This window comes from Urocitellus parryii, chromosome 15 (assembly GCF_045843805.1).
Source record: "Urocitellus parryii isolate mUroPar1 chromosome 15, mUroPar1.hap1, whole genome shotgun sequence".
NCBI classification, from domain to species: domain Eukaryota; kingdom Metazoa; phylum Chordata; class Mammalia; order Rodentia; family Sciuridae; genus Urocitellus; species Urocitellus parryii.
The window spans coordinates 14,295,236-14,321,048 of NC_135545.1; the positions used below are offsets into that span (position 1 = coordinate 14,295,236).

At 52.5% G+C, this 25,813-nt stretch overlaps 1 protein-coding gene across 2 annotated transcripts in view; it reads right to left on the reverse strand.

Moving 5' to 3' along the window:
* The window catches only part of Ryr1 (ryanodine receptor 1), a 111,602-nt gene that overhangs the window by 2,874 nt on the left and 82,915 nt on the right, over window positions 1-25,813 (reverse strand). For both annotated transcript variants that reach the window (XM_026412131.2, XM_026412129.2), the window contains 14 exons: window positions 24,245-24,326; window positions 22,851-23,038; window positions 13,111-13,452; window positions 9,911-10,711; window positions 9,242-9,306; window positions 7,956-8,109; window positions 6,855-6,941; window positions 5,562-5,813; window positions 4,650-4,780; window positions 2,771-2,813; window positions 1,130-1,260; window positions 985-1,045; window positions 540-686; window positions 255-389 (listed from right to left, as the gene is read on the reverse strand). In XM_026412131.2, the coding sequence (XP_026267916.2) occupies window positions 255-389; window positions 540-686; window positions 985-1,045; window positions 1,130-1,260; window positions 2,771-2,813; window positions 4,650-4,780; window positions 5,562-5,813; window positions 6,855-6,941; window positions 7,956-8,109; window positions 9,242-9,306; window positions 9,911-10,711; window positions 13,111-13,452; window positions 22,851-23,038; window positions 24,245-24,326 (2,619 nt within the window). The remainder of the gene's footprint in view (window positions 1-254; window positions 390-539; window positions 687-984; window positions 1,046-1,129; window positions 1,261-2,770; window positions 2,814-4,649; window positions 4,781-5,561; window positions 5,814-6,854; window positions 6,942-7,955; window positions 8,110-9,241; window positions 9,307-9,910; window positions 10,712-13,110; window positions 13,453-22,850; window positions 23,039-24,244; window positions 24,327-25,813) is intronic.

Below are 25,813 nucleotides of genomic sequence, written 5' to 3' on the forward strand. Positions count from 1 at the left end.
TCACACATGCTAGGCAAGCTCTCTGCCCCTGAGCTACACCCGCAGCCCAGTAACACATAGTTTTAATGTCTCAAATAATATCAAAACCACGGCTAATATCTGGGGAGCACTAACCGTGGGTCTGGCACCTTAGACATATGAGCCGTCTGAGCTGTCACGAGCCCAGCAGGCAGCTGCTGTTAGTAACCCCCTTTACAGACAGGAAAACAGAGGCCAGTGACCTGAGGGGTGGAGGGGGGGCTGGGGGGGCTCACCGTCATCATATCGTCACACTTCATGTCGGGCTCGTCCTCGTCCTCACTCTTGTTGTAGAACTTGCGGAAGAAGTTGAAGGCCACCACGGTGTACAGGTAGACCACCACGGCCAGGAGGCCCACGGTCATCACCAGCTGGGGGCAGGCAGGGGAGGCTCAGCCCACAGGCCTCGCTGCCCCCTGGGCCCGGCCCGCCCTCCCTGCTGGTCCCCAGCCGCCCCATCCCCACAGCTCCACCCCGCCCAGACTGCCACCCTTGTCCCTCCCAGGTCCTCTGCACCACACCTGCTTCCCGTTGTGGGTGACGGAGGAGAGGATGGTGCGCAGCGTCTTGACTCCCATGGCGATGTCCAGGAGGTGAGCGGCAAAGAAGAAGTTGTTGTAGTGGCCCAGGAGGGACATCACCATGTACCAGCTCAGGTACAGGAAAGACTGCGGGCACAGGGCGCCTGGGGTCAGGGAGCCTGCGGGCGCTGAGGGACTGGGCTGCCCGCCCCGGGGAGCGGGTGTGTGGGGGGCTGGGGGCCTCTGAGCTGGGGACCTGGGGAGCAGTGGGGACCCTCTGCAGAAGGCGGGGTCTGGGTTCCAAGCGCATCCTGAGGAAGCTCAGGGCTGAGAAAGTACCTTAGGATCACAGGGGCTCAGGAGTCACCCTGGGGGTGGGGACACAGGACTGGAGCCCCCCCCACCGCCCCACCCTGCTGGGCCCTCCCCCACGGCCCCTCCTCACGTTGTCGGTGAAGATGACCCCGAACTTCCAGATCTGGTACTTGACATCGATGGACATGAGCCTGCAGGGGCGAGGAGGGCCGGGATGGCGCGGTGCCCGGGGGCGGGCCCCTCCCTTCCCACCCCAGGCCCCTGTCCCCGCTCACCAGGTCAGCAGCCCTGGGGGAGGGTCCGGCTTGCGCTCGTTGTGCGCCGTGATCTCCAGCGAGGCCAGGTCCATGCCCAGCAGCTCGGCAATCCGCTCCCGCCCGAAGATGTCCCCGTGTTTGTCCAGAACCTGCGCCAGAGTGTCAGACCCTGCGATGTGACTAGAGGGGCGAGTGTCGCGGTCCCTGGGGGATTCTGGAGACACTCTGAACTTGGTATAAGAAATGGGGGGCTGGGCTGGGGCTCCGTGGCAAAGCGCTTGCCTAGCATGCGGGAGGCGCTGGGTTCGACCCTCAGCACCGTGTAAAAATTAACAAATAAAATAAAGGCATTCTGTTCACCTACAACTACCAAAAAAAAAGTTTTTTTTAAAGAAATTGATGTACATTTTTCTGGGGAGAAGGGCCAGAGCTTTGTTCAGATAATCACAGTGAGGGATCAACACGATAAAGGTGCAGCTGATCCAGCAGCCAAATTAGTTGAGATACTTTATTATTTTAGGCAGGCAGGCAGGGAAACCTCTATAATTGGGCCCCGGCACCTATGATCCTGTTCACCTCATTCACACAGCCACACGGGCCTCCTCCATTCCTCAAACCCACCAGCGCATTCTTGCCTCAGGGCCTTGGTCCTGACTGTTCCCTCACCTAAGACACTCTTCCCCCAATTTCTACCTGGCTCACCTCCTCAATTCCTTATGAATTAGTATGACCTTTTCAGAACACGTTACCTAAAACAGCAACCCCCCCTGGCCTACACACACACACACACACACACACACACACACACACTCACACACGCATGCTCCCCACCCCTCTTGTCTGCTTTATTTATTTGGGGGCATTGGGGTAGAACCCAGTGCCTCACACACACAGGGTAAGCACTCTGCCACTGAGCCACATCCTAGCCCTGGAACTTCGTTATTTTTTTCCACAGTCTTATTACCATCTGCACAATATTTATCTTTGCAAATAAAGTGTCAGAATCACTGTTTTGTTTACTGCTGGAACTCAGTTTCCAAAAACACTTCCAGCACACAGTAGCTACCCAATAAATCTTAAGTCAATCAATGATAGGAACAACCTCCACTTATCTTCTGTTTTTACTATGTGCCTTCTGCTCGTGTAGTAGGACATATAATCCTTACATTAACAGTTGGCCCTGTTATTCCTCCAGATTTTGTTTTTATTTTATTAAATTTTTTTTTTTTTTTTTTAGAGCCAGGGTCTTGTCATGATGCCCAGGCTGGCCTTGACCTCCTGGGCTCAAGTGATCCTCTTGCCTCAGCCTCCTGAGTAGCTGGGACTCCAGGCTTACCCATTTTGAATATGAGGGAAACTGAGGCACAGACAAGCTAGGAGTGGAAACTCTGGGCAGCTCTGAACCCTGAGCTTACACCAGCGCTGCTACCCTGCTCCTGCTCAGCCCCATTCAGCGAGCGCTCACCCCGCTCCAGGGGCTCTGCCCTACGTGGGTCACCTCGTGTGAGCGGGAAGCGTGATTATCATGCCTGTGTCCCTGTGGCAAACCCATGCTCCTCAGAAAGACAATGACCCTTGCTCAAGGTCACACATGAAGCAAGTCTTTGGCAGGCTAGAAAGGGACCCAGCCCAGAAAGCCCTCCCGATCCACGTCCTCACCTTCCGCTTGACAAACTTGTCCCAGTAGTTGCTGGGGAAGGACCTGCCAAGAGAAAGCACCTGTGAGACGTTCACAGAGGCTGGGAGCCTCCTGCCAGGCCGGAGAGACGGAATCCCTGTGCTGTTCGCCTTAGACTGACCGGTATCCAGGCTGGCCTTGACCTCCTGGCTCCATGGCCCCAGCCTCCCCCCCACAGGAGCTGGGACTGGAGACGGGCACCACCTTGCCCAGTCTGTGCTTTTCCCACAGAGGACCCTGCTCAGTGGGGACCCTGCTGCCATGTTTGGTGGAGCCCGGGTGCGGCAGGGGGCTGTGTCCAGAGCCAAGCATGCAGACACCAGAACTGCTCTGGGGGAGGCTCTGGGGTGGTGACCAGCCGGGACAGCCGCATGCTGCAGGGGAATGTCGCGCTTCCTCCCGCTGCTTCATACACTGTGCTTGGTGATTCTGGACCTGGGTTTACCAGTTCTCCCAGTGACAAGCCAGGGAGTGTGGGGTGGGGGAGGGGTGGGGGCGGCTAGGAATCCGGGGACCTGCACCTAGATGACATGCTCCAGTTCTGCACCTCCTACCCCTCTGGATGCTCGGATTCTCCTTGCCATGTCCAGAGCGAGCCCTGACACCCTCCCAGCATGTCACCATTTCCCAAGGAGCTCGATCTTGCTTTCTAGCTCAATAAAATAGCCTCGGCTCATCTTTTGCCTGGCTCTTTCCTTTTTTTTTTTTTTTTTTTTTGTTTTGTTTTGTTTCTTTTTTCCTTTCTCTTTTCTTTCTTTTTAAGATGTTTGTATTTACTTTATTTACTTATTTATTTATTTATACATACCGGGGACTGCATCCAGAGCCCTCTACCACTTAGCTATGTCCCCAGCCCTTTCTATTTCAATGGGGTCAGAGTAGGCTCTTTCTACCTGGCTCCTCATTTGCTAAGCTGCTCAAGCTGGCCTCAAATTTTGTGGGCTTTTTTGGTCCTGGGAATTGAACCCAGGGGGCTTTACCGCAGCCTGTTTTATGAATCATTTTGAGACAGGGCCTCGCTGAGCTGCTGAGGCTGGCTCTGAACTCACAGTCCTCCTGCCTCACCCCCGAGCCACTGGGAATTTCTTTTCTTTCTCCATTTCAGTACCCGGGATTGAGCCCGGGGGCACCCTACCACTGAGCTACACCCCCAGCCCTTTCTCTTTGAGACAGGGTCTCACTAAGTTGCTTAGATTGGCCTTGAACTTGCAATCCTCCTGCCTCATCTCCCAAATCGCTGAGATTCCAGGTGTGCACAGGGAGCCCAGCTGATGTTCTTAATTTACTTTTCGTGGTGCTGGGATGGAACCAGGGCCTCGCCTCTGCTCACCAGGTGCTCTGCCACTGAGCTACACCCGGTCCCTGGTTTTCTTTCTCCCGAGATGTGCCCCTAATAGCGCAGCTGGCTGGGGGGGGGGTGGCAGCTGGCAGCCAGAGTCCCCTTACAGCCTCGCACCTGGGTCCAGGCTAAAAACCCAATGAGCTCTTATTTCCCACTCCCAGCACCTGGTGAGAAAGGCCCCGGGGATGGGGCTCAAAATACAGTCCCACTGTACACACACTGGCCCACGCCCTCCAGGGTGGGGCCCAGGAACCTCCATGTGCCCTCAGAATCACCCAGAGGAACTTTTTTTTTCTTTTGTGGTGCTAGAAATGGAACCCAAAGCCACATGTGTGCCAGGCGAGCACTCTACCACCAAGCCACATCCCTGGCCTCCCCTGGGGAACTTGATGCATGAGAAACGTTTCTATTTTGTGGGGAATAAAACCAGGCGTGGGGAGAAGCGCCGCAGGGGCTGGAACCTGCTGTCCTGAGCTCTGGGCCTCCACCCCCTGGCGCCCAGGTGGGCTGGGCCTTACGGTGTGTTGAGCACCAGGCGGTCCCACTGCCCCTTCACGTCGTCATCCTCTGGCTGCTCTGTGATGTAGAGACCGTCGAACTCCAGCTTCCGGGCCAGCTCCTTCTCCCGCTTGAAGATGACCAGGGGCACCTAGATGGTGGAGGGAGGCAGAGGGCAGGGGTTAGGGTCTCGCAGAAGCCAAGAGGTCTCGCTAGCAACTGCCCAGAGGCTGAAGGGGCCTCCCCAGGATGGTCAGGGCCGAGATGGGAGGTGCAGGCAGAGGGTCACGTCAGGAGGGACCAAAACAGAGGGGCTGGGGAGACCAGCAGGGGTGCCTGGTGCAAGCCGGGGCTTCCTGAGGGAGGAAGGTTCCACTGGGACCTTAGGCAGGTGGGAAGGAATGGACGTGGGGCCGGGCATTGCAGGCTGTGGGAACAGCACTGCCAAAGCCAAGGTCAAGAGAACTCTGTTCATTTAACAGTAACAAGATTGATGAAAACTGCTGGACCTCATGGAGCCCAAATGGACCCATCATGACACACCCGCGAGGCATGGACAACCTCAGGCACCTGTGGAGTCAGAGCCCACATCCCTGTTGACATCCATGTTATGTCCAAGACCCCAGGGACCCCTAGAAATCGCAGTTGACCAACTGACCAACGTGCAGAAAGCAACATTCCCAATGACAAGTTTGCCTCCTGACCCAGAAATTATCACAGTCGCACAAGCATGGTATGGAAAATTCTAGACTTGGCTTCTCGGCTTCTGTTCCCAGTTCAAATGCCACCCTTGTTGAAGACCCCAATCTTGCACCCAGTGCCCCAATCTCAAGCCCTCTGTCCTCACCACTGTGACAGCCCCTGCTCCTGTCCCCGCCCCAGCATCCCCGCTCCCTCCAAAGCTCTGCCCCAGGACCATGGTCATGGCCCACCTTGAGGCAGTTGTAGCCGATGATGCAGAGAAAGGCCACCAGTGTGTGCAGCAGGCTCAGACACCGCAGCGCAGGCGCCATGTAGCCCGTGCTCTCCTCCAGGAAGTAGTACACCATGTTCTCATCCTCGTCGTCCTCCGCCTCCTCCCCTGCTCCCGAGCCCCAGCCAGAGCCGCCACCAGACCCTGCACCCATCAGGTCCCCAGCTGCTGACCCCTCCACGTCGTCCTCCCCTGGTGGAGAGTCTGAGACCTGAGGAGGGGAGAGAGTCCATCAGGGAGGGGATCTGGTATCCTGGCACCTCCTCTGCCACAGCCAGAACCCACTAACCCAATTAGCAGCCTCCATTCCTGAGGCTGGATTGGGCCCCTATCAGGATCACAGGACTGTCAATCAAGATGGAGGGGAGGGCCCAGGGCTGAGCTTGAAAATCAGACTGTCCTGGGAATGTGCCCATTGAACTGAGTGACAAGAGGACCAAAAACAGAATTGGTTCTTTTATATATATATATATATATCTTTATTTATTTTTTAATGTGGTACTGAGGATGGAACCCACTGCCTCACCCGTTCTAGGCAAGCGCTCTACCACTGAGCCCCAGCCTCAAATTGATTCATCTTGATAGCAGAGTCCTAAAGAGACTGACCCCAAATGACACTAACAGAGATGACTGGTAGCCGACAATTGTTCAGCACTTTCTATATTCCAGGTACTGGGCTAAGTGCTTTGCATGTACTAATCGTCTTTTAATCCTTACAGCCCTAACTGGTAGACACGGTGACCAGCCCATTTTGCAGATGAGGAAACTGAGGTTAAGCACCTGGCCTACCATGATGCAGCCTCTCTGGCTTGCCTTTCTGTCCTGTTGTCTAGACCCCTAGGAAGATCCCGAGGGCCCCTTGTCCTTCGGGAGGCCTGGTTCTTAGCCCTTGCCTTTCCTTAGCCCCTGTGAGTTGCCCACTTGAGCCTCCCCATGAACCTCTCTTTTGGGGACATGAAAGCAGGAACTGTGACTAAATCAGTGAGTGGCCCAGAGGGAAGGGTCTGCACTTGAGCACGGGGCGGGCAGGTGGCAGAGCTGGGCCAGGGACACAGCTCCAGCTGGCTCCTGCTCTGACACCCGAGGACACTCGGGCCTCCTGCCCAGAAGGACCCAGAAACCGCAGCCCACCCCTCTGGGGTCCCGAGATCTTAGGGTCCCTAAGAATGCTGAGCCCCACACCCTGTCCCTTTGCGGCAGGGGCTCTGGGAAGCTGTGGGGGATGGAGCCTCCAGCCCCACACGGCCAGCACCTTGTAAAACAGCAGGATGAAGTTGATGGCAAACGCCAGGAAGAGGGCAAGGAACCGCAGCGTGTAGAAGTTCCGGGAGAGGTAGTTCTGGAAGGGAGAGAGGGAGCTCACAGCTCTGCTTCTTTGCTGGGGAATCCATCCCATCACTTACCCACGATCAGAGCACCCAGGTGCTTATTAAGTACTTGCTGTATCCCAAGACCTGGGCTAAGAGCTTTATATAAAATCTTGATAATTCTCACAGCCCTATGAAGTGGGTACTGCTCTAATGCCCACTTTACAGATGAAGAAACTGAGGACTGGGGAGGTGGTGTCTTGCTCAAGCTCACATAGCTAAAGAGTGACAAATCTAGGATTGTGAGTGGTACACACACACACACGTGCACACAGCACTGGGAAACGAACTCAGGGCCTTGCACACGCTAGGCAAGTGCTCAACTGCTAAGCTACGTCTCCAGCCCAGACCTGGGATGTGAACCCAGGCACCCTTCCTCTGAGCTACGCTGCTTCCAGTGAGGTCCCTGTTGGCTTCACCCCAAGCAGAGCCCATCTTCTCCCACCTCTCCTTTCTCTCTCCACGTCTCCCTCCATCCTTTACTCCTACCACAAATCCTCACTGACCCCCCCCATCCACTATGCCCCCCAACCCCTCTCCAGGGTGGTCTGGAGAGGAGACAGGACCCTGCCTCCCAAACACCCTCCCTCCTTCTGGACCGATGAGGAAATGGACCCTGCCCAGGAGCTTCGAGAGCTCAGGCCTCCATAGGAGGAGGGAGCTGGGGCGGGTGTGGGGCTCAGACCCAAGAGACTGGCCCTGGTGGAGGGCAGAACATGGCCTCAGCTGGGTTTCGCTGTGGCTGGAGGCTGGGGAGAGGTCTCCAGATGAGCAAAGGGGTGGAAGAGACAGTGAGGAGCCAAGTGGGGGCCACCCGGAAATGCTGCCCTGTACCAGGCCCTGGCTCCTCTGGGCACAGTTCTGCCTTCTCACCAGCCTGGACTCCTCTTGGAGAGGACCCTGGAACTGTGAGCTCAGGACCAGCATGGGGACAGAGGCGGCTCTCCCTGGGAGAGGACTTTCAGCAAACCCCTGCTGGGACTCACCAAGAATTTCACCCTCTGCACTTCCAGTTCTGCCCAGAATTCCATCCCAGCACTTCCAGCTTCCTCCTTCTTTGGAGGGGGAGGAGGAGGTGCTGTCTTCTTGGGGGGCTCGGGCGGGGGCTCAGGGACTTCTTCCTTCTCCCCGTTCTCCGTACTGCAGGGCAGGACACACACGGAGGTCAGGGAGCACCCGAACAATACACTCACTCAAAGCCACTCTCTGGGGGCCCATGCCATGCCAGGTCTGGATGGTGCTGGGGACAAGGCACCCTCAGGTTCTGCCTTCATGGCGTCCTGCCCAATGGGGTGAGGGGTCCTTGGTAGGACAGGAGAAGCTCAGGGGGTGGCAGGAACCTAGAGGAGATACCTGTTCAACTTAGGAGGGGCGGGTGTCAAAGCAGCCTCCTGGAGAAGGAAGCCTGGGAAAGTGTTCCAGACAGAGGGAGGCGCACACAGGCTGGGGCAAGCGGGGAGCATTCATTTCTCTATCTTTTTTTTTCAGTGCTAGGGACTGAAGCCAGTGGTGCTCTTCTACTGAGCTACAGCCCCTGTCCTTTGCAATTTTTGAGTCAGGGTCTCACTAAATTGTTAGTTGATCAGGCTGCCCTAGAACTTGCCTGTCGCGGGCCAGCCATGGGCCAGCCACGGGCTGTGTGTGAGCTATGCACATTTGAGCATATGAGAGGACCAGCCTGGTGTCACATGCTCTTTGGGCCCTGCAACACACTTGGGCACTTTCCTCTCGCTCTGCCTGTGTTGCCACACAGCACCTGAGATGGGTGTGACTTGCCAAGATGTCAATCAATCTACTGACCTCAAGACATCAGGAAGCTAGAACCAAGCCCCTGAAACCTGACCCCTTGCCTTATTTGGAAAGAACATTCCACTGAGTCTCCCTTTGTGTGCCCCCCTATAAAAATAAAGAATCCAGGTGCAAGCTCTCTCTCTTTCCAACAGATCCCCAAGGTCAAGAGCCGCCCCGATGTTGAAAAGGCATTCCCGATTTCTGTGTGCTTCGTGCCTTCTTCGCCTGGCAATTGATGTAGCCCGATCTTGTGAACCTGGCATAGGCCGCCAGCGGGGCTAGTTGGAGCTACTTGCCACCCTCCTGCTTCAGCCTCCTGACTGTGCCCGGCTTCCCTGATTCCCTCCACAGGTCCCTCCCTGTGCTTGGGTCTGGGCTGGATGATGCTCAGGTCACAAGTCAACTTAGGACACTGAACTCAGGAGGCTCCCAGTCCAGAAGGGAAGCAGTGACAGGGGCCGGGACGCCCCAGGGCACTCACTCGGCTTTCTCAGGCTCGGGCTCGGGTTCGGGTTCTGGAGGCAGCTCTTCCTCTTCTCCATCCACCTGGGGACAGGACACAGGTCTAAGCCTTCTCCAGTGTTGACCTACCTGTCCCCCTCTGTCCCTGCTTCTCACACCTCCTGGTAATCCAAGTTCTACACCAGCCTCACCAAAAGGGCTTATGATTCCCACAGTGCAGAGGGGACCAAGGGGACCAAGGCTCCCCAGGTGAAGGCCTGGCCCAAAGCCCTGCAGAGTAAGACCGACTCCAAGAGGAGCTCTGGTCCCCTGGGCCTCTCTTCACCTCGACACCTGTGGCAGACACCTGCGGCAGTCATCGCTCCATGGGCCTCAGGACACTTTGGGACCTTTCCCACGTGGGCTGCTTCATTTCCCACAACCATGTGTCTCTGAGATCTTTCCCAGTGTCCAGGACTCTGTCTTCTGGGTCGTGGTCCCTTTCCTCCTAGGTCTCGGGCTCTCTCTCCCAGCACCCAGCAAGCCTTTCTCCAGGTGTCTGTCCCTGCGTCGCTCTGAGCCTCCCTGTCCCTGAGGTCCTTGTCTGTTCCTCCTGACTCTCGCCTCTCCCCGCGTGTCCCCCACCCCCTCCCTGAGCCTCCTCTCTCCCACCCCCTCTCTCCGCACTGACACCCTGCTGTCCCCTCACCCCCAGTTTCCTTTTGAGAATGGGAGAGCCTTCTGGCGTGGGCGGCTCCGCCGGCGTGGTGTCGCCCATGTCCCCAAGACCGCCAACCCCTTCGGGTCGGAAGGGGCTCCCATCGGCCACGGCCACAGCCCCGTCGGCGCCGCCCGGTCCTGCCTCTTCCGCAGCCACCTCCTCGTCACCGGCGCCCTCGGCGGCGTCGCCCTCGCCCTCGCCCGCGCCCTCGCCGTCGGCATCTCCGCCCGGCCCAGCGGTCTGCTCGCCGTGCACCTCGTCGCCGGTGGGGTCAGGCATGCCCGCCAGGAGCTCGGTCACGGTCACCTTCTTGGCGCCCTCCACCAGGCCGCCGCCGAAGAGCGAGCCCCAGAGCAGGCGCAGCGCGCCCGCCGCCGCCCCGGCGCCCGCAGCCCCCGCGCGCGCCAGCAGCGTCCAGAGCAGCGCGGCCACCGCGGTCGCCGCCTCGCGCGCAGTCAGCCGCCGCAGCCGTCGCACGCGCCGCCGCAGGCTGCGGTAGCTGAGGCCGCGCAGCGCCCGGGTCGCCACCGCCCCGAGCCACGCGCTCATGCCCGCCGCCGCCGCGCCCGCCGCGCCCTCGGGGCCCGCCGCGCTCTCCTCCGCGCCCTCGGCCGCCTCGCCGCCCTCGTCCTCGTCCGCCTCGGGCTCGCCCTCCGGCTCCGAGATCTGCGCCGCGATCTGCATCTCGAAGATGGTGTCCTCGCAGAAGCTCACGAAGAGCTCCATCTTCTCGGCCTCGCCGCCCTCGTTCACCACGTCGAAGATGAACTGGCGCTTGGACTCCTTCACCTGCGGCAGCGGAGGGGACAGGAGGGGCGCCGTCAGCAGGGGCTCCGGACAAGGGTGACCTTGGCAGCGACAGGTTCACTGTGCAAGCACCATTCCGACTTTTAAAAAATGATTTTCTACAGGGCATGGTGGTGCATGCCTACCATCCCAGAGACTTGGAGGCTGAGGCAGGAGGATCGCCAGCCTCTGAAATTTAGTGATACCTTGTTTCAAAATAAAAATAAAGGCTGGGGATGTAGCTCAGTGGTAGTTTGCCCCTGGGTTTCCTTCCCAGTACCGCTAAATAATTAACAAATATCGTGTGTGTCACATACTCGTATACACACAAAACTATATATATTTTTTTACTTTTAAGAGACAGGGTCTCAATATGTTGGCCAGGTTGGGGTCTAACTCGGTGAATAAAGTGATCCTCCTGCTTCAGTCTCCTAAGTAGTGGGGACCACAGATGGGCATGACTTTGCTGTACCTAAACATGATCACTAGCTGCCATTTACAGCACCCACTGTAGGAAGGCCTATATGCTTCAATAAGGGCCAGGCCCCAAACTAAGCCTTTTAACAAAACTCTATGGGCCATTATCCTCATTGTACAGATGGGGAAAGGGGTCCCAGCGAGTCCTGCACCTAGGGTGACACAGATGAGAGGTGACAGAGGTAGCATTGGCCTCCCATTGGGCTGGCTCCAGAATCGTGTTTTTAGTTTCTTCGAGACAGAGCATTGTGGTTGAGGGGGAGAGTTCTAAGTGCTGGGGTTGGATGACCTTGACTGAACTCTCTGGGCTTCAGTTTCCCCCTCTATATATGGGAGTAAGAGTAGGACCTATAATCATAGGGTTAGTATGGAGATTAAATGAGTTAGTAGATACTTAGTGATTGGAACAGTGCTCCACACCCAATAAATGCTATATATTGTCCATGTCCTCCAACTGCCTAGTGAGCGATCTAGGCCACACATGGACGCTTGAGGGGCGGAGGACATAGGAATGGGAAGGAGTGGCAGGATTAGTGTTTGGAGGAATGACACCAAGGGAAACTGGGCACCCCGGAGCAAGGGGTGGGGAGGGTCAGGACCTCCACAGTGTGTACAGGGAGCCAATGTGAAGGCCACAGTGAGTGGGGGCTTCTTATAGATGCACAGAAATGCAGACATCCTGGGTACAAAGATGAGCAACCACACAGGGCCCGGATGGGACAATGATGCCACGCGGGACATGGGGGAGTGTGAAAGATCTCGAATGTGAGGCACCCAGACCTCAGGGAGGAGGCAGGTGTGAGGAGGCTGTGGTGGCAGGGGAAGATGGTGGAAGTAGGAGGCCACAGTCCACACAGAGGACATGGGCCCGTGGGGCAGACAAGCAGGGCCAGGGCCCCTCTGCAGGGCAGCAAGGAGCGTGGCATGGGAAAGCCTGAAGTATGCAGTCAGTGCCCTTGGGGCCCACCGTGCAGCTCCGAGCCTTCCAGGGAGACCGGGGGTCAGCGCAAGAGGCCCAGGGCATGAGGACAGGGCTCCATGTAGGACCGGAGCCTACGTGTGCCTGAGCCTGGTGACAAGTGTGAGCAGATGTGAGGGGCCAGGTAGCTAAGGTGGTGAGAAGTGTCCCAGTCTTGTGGGCGACAAGACAGGACAGATCAAGCAAGATCGCTGGGGAGGTGCATGCAGAGGCAGGAGCTCCTACAGGACAGAGGGAGGTGTGGAGGGCGGACCAGGGCTGTGCAGGCTTGGCTGGTGGGCAAGGTGAGGGCATGCAGGAAGGCCACCAGGGAGACAGGCAGGGCTGAGAGGGTGTGAGGTTGCATGGGGAGTGCAGGGAGGGATGGGAACCCCCGTGGCTGGATGGCATGGTGGGCGCGGGTAATCGCGGTTGTGCCAGGGCTGCAGTGAAGTCACGTGGGAGATGAATGACACACACTGGGGCTGCGGGAAGGCACAATGACCAGCTCGGGGTGAGTGTGCATGAAATGTGCACCCACGCATGGGCTCAGAATAAATGGGGGCTTCTGAAACGTGTGCTAGGACCCCAGAAGGCGTTTGAGGGCACGTGTGGATTGGTGAGGGGTCACCCATCATGTCAGGGTACCCAAGAGCCCCCAAAGTGAGTGTGCAAAAGACAGGACACAGGCCAGCCAGGGACAAGAGAGAGCCCATCCGGAACTGCTGGGAAGGTGAACAGGAGTGTGAAACCGTGTGAGTTCAAGAACAAGACAGAGTGGGCGTGGCTGCAGGAGGGCTATAAGGACGCGCCAGAGCTCCAGGGTAAGTGTGCAAGGGCATGGTGTGCAAGCACGGAGGGCATGTCAATCCAGCCAATGCACCAAGGGTGTACATCCACGTGGGGTCCCGGCGTGCAGGACGGGCCAGCCGTGGGAGGCGAGCAGGCGCATGCGCAGATCTCCCACCTGCGGCATCTCCCACTGGGCGCGGTTGGTCTCCGAGATCTCGAAGTAAATGCGCTCGATGCGGCGAGAGGCGCCCATGATCTCGATGCGGCCCAGGTAGGGCCGGAAGTAATCGAGGATGCTCTCGGCCAGCTCCAGGAAGGTGCGCAGGCGAGGGTCGTGCGGCACGTGCTCGGACAGGTTGGTCAGCAGCACGGCCACGTTGAAGCCGATGTCGCGGGCGGGCTCCTGGAAGCGGTTGGCGAACTCGTCGCAGTTGATCATCTCGTTCTCGTCCGCTTCCGAGCAGGAGAGCAGGAACTGGATCTCGGGCCCGGAGAACTGCTTCTGGCTGTCCATGGCCTGCGGGTGGCAGGGGCGGTCAGGGGGTGGCCTCAGGTGGCTCCGTGCTCTTCCTAAAGTGACTGTGGATTTCTCTTAGAGATGGAAAACCCCAGAACCATACGCCCAGCACCCAAGGCTGACTCCTGGCCGGATGACGGCACCGGGAAGATGGTACCAGCCATCAAAATGTGAAAGGAGGCCGGGCGCGGGGCCCACGCCTGCGATCGCAGCTGCTCGGCTGACGGGGCAGGAGGATCGCGAGTTCAAAGCCAGCCTCGGCAATGGCGAGGCGCTGAGCAACTCGGTGGGACCCTGTCTCTAAATAAAATGCAAAACGGGGCTGAGCATGTGGCTCGGTGGTTGAGTGCCCCTGAGTTCAATCCGCAATACTCACCCGCCAAAAAAAAGTGAATTGATGTCCCCCAAAAAACAAAAACAAAAAATTCTGAACTGCCATCCACTGTCAGAGACACTACATTTTCAGAGATGGTAAAATGTGGAAATTGTGTCCTTTTGCCCTTTCCCACCCTCCCTGGAGGTGACCACTATATTGGTGTGACTTCTTCCAAACCTCTGTCAGTACTTCTATTCCCTATGTCCAGTTGTTGCTCACAAAAAACATGTGATTCTGGGGCTGGGGATGTGGCTCAAGTGGCAGCGGGCTTGCCTAGCATCCGTGAGGCACTGGGTTCGATTCTCAGCACCATATAAAAATAAAATAAAGATATTGTGTCCATCTGAAACTAAAAAATAAATATTAAAAACAGCATGTGATTTTGTATGTACATTTGGGGGGGTAGGGGGGTACCAGGGATTGAACCCAGTGGTGCTTAACCACTTAGCCACATCCCCTGGCCCTTTTTTATATTTTATTTAGAGACAGGATCTCCCTGAGTTGCTTTAGGACCTCTCTAAGTTACTGAAGCTGGCTTAGAACACGCCATCCTCCTGCCTTAGCCTCCTGAGCTGCTGGGAATACAGGCGTGCGCCGCTGTGATTTTAACTTACACAATCACTGTTATAATCATGCAATTTGAAACTTCCTTCTCCCATTCAACTTTATGCATTTAATATTGAGATAGAGCAAATGAATTCATTTTCACTGCTATGTAATATTCCTGTTTTATAAATATAACATCTTCATGTTCCCCGTGATGGACGTTTAGATGGCTTCCAGCTGTTTTGTTTTGTTTTACTTTACAGTCAACACTTTCATGGGACATTCTTGTGCTGATCTCCTATGCTACTTGGCAAGTGGTTCTCGAGGGCAGTTTTTTAAAAAGGTTCTTGAGCACACAGCAGTAAGAAAGCATTTTACAATGTGACTCCAAAAAAAAGTTTCAAGACACAATTCTGACTTTTGCTGTGCATCACACTCTGCAGAGTTCTCTTTTATCTTTAAAGATGCTGGTCATGACTTACTAAGTTAATTTCCTGATTTACAGCTGGGCTGCAAAAGGCAGTCTGAGAAATGCTGCTCCGAAGTCTGAACAGAAGCGAGATCCTCGGGCTGTCAGGAGGGCTTTGTCAAAAGCCAAGAACTCTGCAAAATGCTTTCTAAATGAGTAACACTCTTTGCAGATCATGGAGGGCTCTAGAAACCGCAGAGCGCGGAGACATCATCACACAGGAACTCCTGTCCTCTCCCCTAGTGCCACTGACCTACCAAGATAAATGGTGGGACTGTCTCCTCTCTAAAGCCCACGCCTCCACGGGGGCCTGGGACCCTTTCCCCTCCATTCATTCCTGAACTCTGCTCCTGCGATTGGCTGATCTCTCTGAGTCACCCTCCATTTGCTCATGGCCTTCATTTGAAATACCTTCTTCTCTAGCTATTATTCATCCTTTGCTGGAGTCTCTCTTCCAGATCTCTAAAGGTTGATGGGATGGTGCAGGTCGGGGATTTGCACCTTCTTCTTCTTTTACTGGGAATTGAACCCAGGGACCCCTATCCTTGGAGCTACAGCCCTTTTACAATATTTTATTTAGAGGCAGGGTCTCGCTAAGTTGTTTAGGGCCTTGCTAAACTGTGGAGGCTGGCCTCTGCACCTTCTTCTTGAGATATACATTTTCCAGGAAATAACACTGAGGCCCCAGGCCCTGCCACTCTGCAGGGACGGTTACCAAGTCTGTGTCTCCGGGGCCTGAGCGCTCTCCAGAATCCAGACTCTTACAGCAGAAGCGCTACCTGACCTCCCTCTGTAGTGTCTCCCCCACCCCCCAATGGAAGCATCCGGAACTGAACTTTTTCTATCCAGACCTCTCGGCCCACAGTCTTAGCCATCACAGGAATAGCGTCCCCACCCACCTAGGTGCCGAAGCTAAGCTCTTTGAGTCATCCTGGAGTTTCTCTTTTTTCTCACCGCCTACATCTTATCCCTCCGTTGATCTGTCAGTTCTGCTTTCTAAATAGACCCAGGACCCACCCACTTCTGCCTGCTCCAGACTCCCACCTCGGCCACCACAGAAGCCTCCTTCCTCATCTCTGATCCCCCACTGTCCCCACACCCAGTGGGTCACGAGTCCTCCCTGGACTCCATCTCTGTCAGGGTAACAGTCAGGGTCCCCCTGGAGCCCAGGGGCCCTGCCCATCTGTCCCTCTCCCCCCTCAGACTCTCCCTCATCCCTCCCCTCAACCTCCCCCTGCACCACACTGGCCTCTTTTCTGTCCCTCTGTTTCCATTTTTCTGCCTTTACATTTGCTGTCCCCTTGCCTGGGACACTAGAATGTCCCTCACCTTCATAGGGCACAGCTCCAACACCCCCCCTAAGAAAATTGCCCCCAGCCACCCGGAATGCAGGGCACGCCCCCCCCCCCATGCTGGCTGGTCGCCTCCAGACCACAGATTAGAGCCTGCAGTTATTCTGCTGATTTACTGACTTCAACTGTCCCCTCCCACGGGACTCTCAGCTTCCAGGCAGGGTCTCTGTTTTGCTCACTGTTGTGCCCTCGGGACTAGGGCGGCGCCTGTCACCCAGGATGTATTCACCTCGTGCTGTGGTCTGGAGTGGCCCCCCACGGTGCTAACGGCTTGGTACAGAGGTGGCACTGCTGAGAGGTAGGTGGGACTGATGGGAGGTCCTTGGTCATTGGTGGCATACTCTTGAGGCCTTCCTGTCTCGATTTTGCTTCCTAGCTCATGAGGTGAGTGTGCTCTGCCACGTGTTCCTGCCATAATATAATATGCTGGCTTCACCAGGGGCCCAAAGCCACGGGGCTGCTGGATCTTGGACTGGAACCTCCAGAAGAGTAGGCCACAGGAAACCTTTGCTCTTTATAAGTTAATGGCCTCAGGTATTTCATTATAGAGATGGAAAGCTGACTAATACATTCACATTTGTCTAATGCATGAAGCGTCTTGAAAGTTGAGAAGAGTTCTGAAATTTGTTCCACTTTTGGAAAAGCAGTTAAGTCTTTTAAATTCTGGACATGCCTTTTAAACCATAAAGAAATGGAAAAGCAAGTTTGGGGAAGCACAGGATGCTTTGTGTTTGGGAAACCTCATGATGCTTTGTAAATAGTCCAACATTCAGAGATGAGAATATCACCATTTTGCCATCTCTAAGAAGCCAATGTTTATGAGCATTGAACATCAACAGCTGCTCACAACACAAAAGAAACAGTGACCGGAGGGTGCAGCTCCTAACAGATGGACACACAACCACATAAGGATCCCGGCAAACAGACAAAAAACCTACAAACCCCAAGCCGGGATCTGATTAAAAACCCCCAACTTAAGTTCCAGTTTATAGGAAACAGGGACAGAGGAACATGTGAAGTGAAACCAGGAGGTTGCATCCACCAGACTCAGATCACGGGGAACTCTGCGACTAGGACACCATTAGCCCATGAGAGACGTCATGGGGAAACAATGCAAAATATCCAATTAATAATTTTGAAATCATGGGCTGGGGTGGTGGCTCAGTGGTATAGCGCTCGCCTAGCTGGGTTCGATCCTCAGCACCACATAAAAATAAATAAAAATAAAGGTAATGTGTTCAACGACAACTAAAAAAATTAAAATAATAATAATAATAATTTTGAAATGATGCTTTGGAAATACTAAGTTACACATAATTCTTCTTACTCTAAAAAGTGTGGCTACTAAAAAATTTTACGTTATACATGTTGCTCCGAATCTGTCTGTTGGGCAATGCTGCCCTATAGGACCAAGCACCTGGGTGTTCAGCAGATAAAAGGGAAGGACAGAGAAAAAGGGACCAAGGGGAAGCAATAGATTAAAGGAAATTGAAGGAAACATCAACCAATCACAATGGGTAGATGGTGTTTGGATTCTAAGAAACTGAAAAACAGTAGATAAAATAGCTGAAAACTTAAACACTGACTAGATATTTGATGATTTAAAGAATTATGAGCTGGCACGGTGGTACACACCTGTAATCCCAGCACTTGGGAGGCTGAGGCAGGAGGATCCCGATCCAAAGCCAGCCTCAGCCATTTTAGCAAGGCTCTAGCAACTCAGCAAGACCCTGTCTCAAAAATGAAAAAATCAAAAGGGCTGGGGATGTGACTCAGGGGTTAAGCACCTCTGAGTTCAATCCCTGGTATTAAAAAAAAAAAAAAAATTACAGATAACTTTTTGTTTCATTTTTATCATTTTGCCTTTGGTTAGCAGTGCTAATGCCATTGTGGTTTGTCAAATTAAAAAAAAAAAAAATCTTGTAAGATGACACACTGTAGGACACCATTGATACAAAGTGTCCAGAATAGGCAAATCTACAGAGAGACAAAGCCCAAGAATGGATCCTCCGGGGTTGGGGGAGGGGTAACAGGAAGTGACGGCTAAAGGCCCTGCTAAGTAAAGCAACTGCTGCTAAAAGGGTAATCACAACCACTGCAAATAAATAGATAAAATAAAGGGCACGGGGTTCCCTTTTTTGGGTGCTTAAAAATGTTCTGAAATTAGATTGTAGTGGTGATGGCACGATTCTGTAAATACACTAAAAGCCACAGAACGGCACATTTGAAATGGGTGGGTTTGCTGGCATGTGAATTATATCTCAATGAAGATACTTTTACTTAAAATAAAGTCTTTTTTTTCCTTTAAAATTTTTCTTTAATTTTTTAGTTGTAGATGAACAGAACACCTTTATTTTATTTCTTTTTAGGTGGTGCCAGGGATCGAACCCAGTACCTCATGCAAGCTAGGCAAGCGCTCTACCACTGAGCCACGACCCCAGGCCCCCCCCCCAAAGGCTTTTTAACCAAAGAAGATGTTTTGGAATCTGCAAAGCCCTTCCTCAGTGGAGACATGTTTTGTAAACTGTCAAGAACTAAATCAACCAGGAAGAACTTGTGAATTATAAAGCATTGCTATATTTTGATGCAAATTTGCATATGAATGAAATGCAGAAAAAAAATATCTAGGGAGATATTCACCCCTGTGTAACAACGGCAGCCTTTGGAGATGTGGGATGACAGCAGGACTGGAGATGAGGACCAAAGGTGACAGTAACCCTGACGATAAATTCTTAACTTTTAAAAGAAGAATGTATTCCTGTTTGGCTAATATTACCTATTTAGTTAAAAATTAATAAAAAATATTTAAAATATAAGCCAGGTGCAGTGGTACACGCCTGTCATCTCAGCAACTTGGGAGGCTGAAGCAAGAGGACTGATTTGCAAGTTCAAGGCCAGCCTCAGCAACTTAGCAAAGTCTTACGTAACTTAGTGAGACCCTGTCTCAAAATAAAATATAAATAAAAAGGACTAGGAATGTGGCTTAGGAGTAAAGTGTTTCTGGGTTCAATCTCTAGTATCCAAAAATAAAAAATAAAAGAATAAAAAGTAAAATAAAATATTTTCCATATAAAAACCAAGTATTTTGCATCACCAAGATAACACCAGAAAGTAAGTCAAAAGACAAATGATGAATAAAGAAAAATAGACACAACTCCTACCACTAATAAAGTTTTAACCAATCCAGTATATAAAGAGCCCCTGGGAAAAAATACCAGTGTTTCAATAGAAATGAGTCAAGATAGGGTCGATTCACAGAAACAATTAAAATAAAAGAAACAGCACGCAAAGAGCCTCAGCCGCCTCATGGGAGGGAGACATGCAAGTTAAAATTGCACTGTGACTCCGTTTTTTACCTATCAGATTGGCAAAAATCCAAGATTTGAGAATGCGATCTGGTGGCAAGGCCATGGGGAAACAGGCACTCTCAATGTCACTAATAGGAGGGGAACATGAATGGCAAGATCTCAGATGACAAGTCCATTTATTTTACCGTTGAGCCCAGCAGTCCTCTTGGAAATCTATCCTCTGATATAAACTACTCACGTACAGAGTGTGTGTTCATGACAGCCGGCACTGCGAGTGGCTCATAGAGCCTTTCTTAGCATGCTCACTTCCACCTGCTGGAGTTTGGCAGTAATACACCGACAAATGTACACTGTGCTGTAAACTGCACCCTTCTGCAGTGCACAACTTGCAAAACCATGCATGGCAGCCCTGACTGCCGCATGGGTTGTATTAGTGAATGCTAGGAACAAAACAAGTGTCCCTTGACAGGGAACGGGCAAATAAACCATAATATACACTCAAAGTAGAAAACTGAGCACCTATAAAAAAAGAATGAGGAAGCTCTTCAATCTCCAGAATATTTTGTTAAGTAATACAGACTGGCAAATAGTACCCTATTATGAAAGGAAGGAGGAAAATAAGAGTATTTGTATTTTTGTGGAAAAAATGATGTAGGATGACACAAGTACAACTTCTGAGATTAGAACTTAGGTAGCCCCATACTAGAGTACACTCGCCCAGATCCAAAACGATGTATTCAAAAACGATGACACAAGTACAACTTCCCAAGTTCTAGATTGGAACTCTGTGAATGCTGAGCTGTAAAACGACATCAAACCTTGGATCTGGGAGCCCCACACGTTGGAGGGATCCTTAGCCATTTAAAATGAATGATGTGAGCCAGGCGGGGTGGCACACGCCTGTCATCCCAGCAGCTCAGGAGGCTGAGGCAGGAGGATCTTGAGTTCAAAGCCAGCCTCAGCAACTTAGCGAGGCCCTAAGCAACCCAGGGAGACCCTGTCTCTAAGTTAAATACAAAAAGGGCTGGGGATGTGGCTCAGTGGTTAAACCCCTGGGTTCAATCCCTGGTACCAAAAACAAAAAAAACGAATGAATAAATAAAATGAATGACGTGCACTTTACCTCCCTCATAGTGCTTTTTGGTTCTCTTTTTCTCTTTCCAGATTTTTTTTCTTTTTGGTTCTCTTGCGGCCTCCTTCTCCCAGAACCTCCTGCCAGTCTCTTGAACCACATCCCCAGCCCTTTTTATTTATTTATTTTTTAATTGTGAGAGCGGGTCTTGCTAAGTTGCTGAAGCTGGCCTCTAACTTGTGACCAGCCAGCCTCCGCCTCCTGAGTCCATGGGACCAAATCCTAGGTGTACTCTGCATCTGGCTGCCTGCTATTTATGTATTTATTTATTTTTGTGGTGCTGGGGATTGAACCCAGGGCCTTGTGCATGTGATATACCAACTGAGCTATATCCCCAGCCCCTTGGACTGTTTATTAGACTAGATTAGAAGATGGATCTGGGCCAGTGTACTCTAGTATGGGGCTACCTAAGTTCTAATCTCAGATTTGTCACCTAGCTGGGTGACCTGGGCATGACACATCACTATCCCAAACCTCAGTTTCCACATCTGTAAAATGGGAAGACAAAGCGGCCCTGACCGCCAGGGACTGGGATAAGGATGAAATGAGCTGATTCATTTCCACACGGGACCTGGCATGGAATGAAAATATCATAAATATTAGCTCTTTTCGTGACAGTGAAGTGTTCGGGTCCGTGATGTTCTCTTTCCTTTCTGCAGTGCTGGGACGGGACCCGCGGTATCTTGCATGCTAGGCAAGTGCTCCACCACTGAACCACAGTGCCATTTACTAGGCGAGAGAGATGGGCTGGGAAGGCAGGGTTCCCAGGAGTGCGGGGAGAGGCTAGGGAAGCAGGCATTGCCCTGGGGAGCAGGGGAGGCTCCTGGGCTGGATCTTGACAAAGACAAAAAATCTCTTCACCATGAGAGAACTGAATGCCATCTGAGGGTTAGATAGCGACAGGTATCACTGTGAGTTGCCTGATTTGCATAATTGTTCTGTGGTTATGTAAGAGAATGAACTTGAGCTCAGGAAATACACACTGCAGTATCTAGAGGTAAAGGGAAATCGTGATGGAGCAGATTTGGTAAAAAACTAACATTCAGGCAGCCTGGGGGAGGGTATGCAGAAATGATATGTTTATGCAACTCATCTATAAACCTGAAGTTATTTCCAAATGCACAATTAAGATGGGGATGGGAGAGATCTGGGGGCCTGGGGTCCAGCTCAGTGGCAGAACTACACTCAGCATGCACAAGGCCCTGGTTCATCCTCAGCAACCCCTGCCACAAATTCAGGCAGTAAGCATAGCAGCCGCCGTCTCTAGGGTGTGCACCGTATCCCAGGGGCTGCTACCTCCACTGTAGTTTCTGTGATCAACTGACACCCCATTTTACAGAGGAGAAACCTAAGGCTCACGGAACAGTGACTTGCCCAGGGTGCATTGGGACAGATGGCAGAGAAGCCAGGCATAGTGGTGCATGCCTGTAATCCTGGCAACGTGGGAGGCTGAGGCAGAGGATCGCAAGTTCAAAGCCAGCCTCAGCAATTTAGTGAGGCCCTAAGCAACTCAGTGAGACCCTGTCTCTAAATAAAATATAAAAAGGACCAGGGATATGGCTCAGGTATCAAGCACCCCGGGTTCAATCTCTGGTACCAAAAAAAAAAAAAAAAGGTCAGATGGCGTAGCTGGCCCGGGAGAGGCAGACAGAGAAGGATCCAGCTCCCGAAGAAGCTGGTTCCATTCCACCCCTCCCAACAACTTCATTCTTCAGACCCGTAGTGGCCTAGTTAGTGACGGCTTAACAGGGCAGAGACGAGACCCCTAAATGCAACTCCAGGTTCTGGGCTGGATCCTTGACAAAGTAAAAAGTTTCTTCAGGATGTGAAAATTGAATGAAGGCCTACTCAGTTAGATTCTAAGTCCCATGGAGGTAGGGGCTGTGTCTGTCTTGGTTGTTGCTGGGTCCACAGGACAGGGCTGGGCTCAGAAAAGAAACCCAGTAAATGTCTGTTGATTGAATAACAGATCCCTGTTCCTAATTATGATAATGTTAAAACTATTAAGAAAGATAACAGTAACAATGATTCTCATTTATGTTACTGTTAATGCATTTCATCCTCAAAACAACCCAAGTCCTATTCTATCCCATTTTTCAGGTAAGGAAACAGAGGCTTCCAGAGAGGTCTCCTGCTCAAGGCAGGGAGCCAGGAAGCCCCGGCTGGCAGCTGGCAACCCCCTGGACCCAGGGCCCCCCCACTACCCGGCACCCACCTTCTGGAAGTCCTTCTTGGAGATGAGACCGCGAGGGTCGGTGACGTAGTCCTGGAAGGCCTCAGAGCCCACGATGTCCTTGAGCTTCAGGAACATGTCAAAGAACTTGAGGATCATCTCCACGTTGGACGAGGACTCCACCAGCATGTCCACCATCTGCCGGGCAATCATGCCGTTCACCACGTTCCCTGTGGGCAGCCCCAGTCAGTACAGCTCAGCGGAGCCCCTTTCTGAATTCCCTGGGCTTGTCCCTCTCCACTCAGAAGCCACCCGAGGCTCCCGAGGTCCCCGCCTCTGTGCAGGTGGAAGCTTGTCCCCTAGCTCCCAAACCTCCCCTCCGAGGGTCACCTCCTGATCTCCATAAGCGCCCCTGGCCAACCCGGCTGATCTCACCTTCGCCTAGCTCCCCCTCTAGCTGGAGACATCACCAATAAAAAGAGAGGGACACAGGCTGGCAGCGGGAGCCAGAGGCTGTGCAGGTGATGTCCCAGCACTACACCATCTCATGACAGCCTTGTAGGGAAGTGGGTGTTCCTCTCTGGTTTTACAGGTGAGAGAACTGAGGCTCAAGAGAAAATCACCCACTCAGGCCACATAGCCAGTAAGCGGGTGGGGAAGGATTTGAACCTAGAGCTAATGACTCACAGCCCAGACAACTAAAGGCTTCACTGGTCCACAGAGGTCAGCCCGGTCCATGGATGAGGAAGGTGGCCCAGGGAAGACAGCAGGGAGAGGTGGAGACTACGGCAAACTGGGACCCCACACTTCCTCTACAGGCAGTGGCTGGGGTGTGCCTCCTGTTCATTTTCTCATAGCTTTTCATTATAACATAATCTAAATTTACGTAAAAGTTGCAAGAATAGTAAGTACAAGGGACCTTCATATATTCCAGAATCATCGATTGTTTACATTTTGCCACATTTGATTTAAAATTCTCTAGGAATGTATGTTTGTATGTTTCTTAAACTGTTTTATTAATTAGTAAAAATATATGGTTTCAAGTTGTTGCGGTTTGGGGGATATTTGTTACACGGCAAAAGCTAACTGATGTTAATAAATAAATATGAATACAGGATACAATGTGTTGTTACACTTGACAAATAAATATTAAATATATAAATACAGTATCCACTTTTATAATAGGCCACACACTTTTTAAGATTTTTCTGGGGACTCAATAAATTAGTATAATACACTCAGGGCCCCCCTATAGTACAAGCTCAGTAAGTGTTTGCTGGGCTTGCTATTGCAAACTCTTTAACAGCTTACTGACCCTGACACTAATGTCATCATGTCAGCTAGGGCTGAGAGCTGGAGTCTCCCGGTCTCAGAAGGTCATGTTCAGTCTTGTCTGAACCTTTGTACTGTCCCCATACCCACCCTCTGGTATTTACCTTCCAACAGTGACAGCAACATCACCACCATGTCCTTCTGTAGGTCCAGCAGCTCCTTCAGCAGCTCGATCTGGCTGGAGTCCTAGAGATCCCATGTCCCAGGCGGGTAAGAGGGGGCCTCTGCAGAGACACTTCCCCCACCGCCAGCTGCTTCTGCCCCCCTCACTTACCCATCGGGCCTAAGACCCCCTTTTTTCTCCCTTCTTACCTCCGAGGGGACCCGAGTCCAGACATGTTCCTCGGAAGCAGGGGAGGGGGCAGAGAGACAAGATTGTGGGGGTGGGACTGGCACTTGGGGGAAGGGAGCAGGCCCAGCAGGTGATGTGACAGGAGTGGGGCTGGCAGACAAGGAGGTCTAAATGCCTCAGGAGCGGACATTCTGGACAGAAGCAGATGGACAAAGGGAGACAGAGGCCCAGATCTGGAAAGGGGTGCCTGGTTGTGGAGGGTGCTGACCTGCGTATTGAAATATAACGTGTGATGGGAAAGGTGGGACTCGGAGTTCAGGAGGAAGGCTGGGGAGGTAGCCCCGTGCTTCCTGGTAAGCTCTCTGAGGGGAAGATGGTAGTGCCCTGTGTTCCCTGCCACAGAGCCTGGCGTAGGGCCAACAGAGTCAAATTTCCACCTTCTGGCATTTGCATTAGATTGAGTCACATGAAATTGCCAATATGTGACCATTTGGACACACAGAATGGTAATGTCACATGGTTCCACCTAACAGAGTGGACAGGACTGGGAGGAGTTCCTTCGTCCTCCACGCTATTCTAGAAGGTGTTGATTCTGATTCTAACATATTTCCATAGTTCCAAAACTCTGCATTCAGATTCTAAGGTTCCGACACTCCAGGACTTCAAAATCCTAAAATGAATGGGCGTCTGCAGTTTGGGTCTGACCATGATCCAGTCCCTCTCTTCTTTTAATTCCTCAACTGCGTGGGGCTCCAGATTCTACTCTCACGGTGCATCCTGGGTTCTAGGGGTGGGTATAAGACTAGGTCTGACCAATCACCACTTTCTTCCCTTTGATTCAGGGAAGGGTCATATGACTCAATGTCCAATCAGATGGAATCTCAGGTCTTTTTCTGGTGCTTTGAGCCAAGAGATGCTCTTTCCCACTGGACTCTTTCCCACTGAGGCCACCATTTTTTCTGCCCGTGCAGAGAGCCTGACTGAGAATGAAGCCAAAGAGGAGACAGACTTTCCTGCTGACCCCAGCCTAAGCCCAGATCTGTGATGCAAACTTCTAAATTCATTTTCTCGCCTTAAGCCCCCACTTGGCACTGGATTTCTATACCTTCCAACCTAGACCTAGACCTTGGCCAATAAACTAACGCTGCAGGATTTAGAGGTGGACTTCCTCCAGCATTTTAAGATGACACCAATGACCTGACACTGAGGAACTGCGCTCCTAGTTGACCTCCTTCCCCAAAGTCAGAGGACAGCAGAAAGGGTTGCTGCCAGCCCCTGTGGCACCTTTGGATAAATTAGAAAAAGTTTCCCATCAAGACATTTCCTGCTGGGAAACTGCAATATACAGGATGCTTCACTGCCACCTGCTGGGAACTACTGT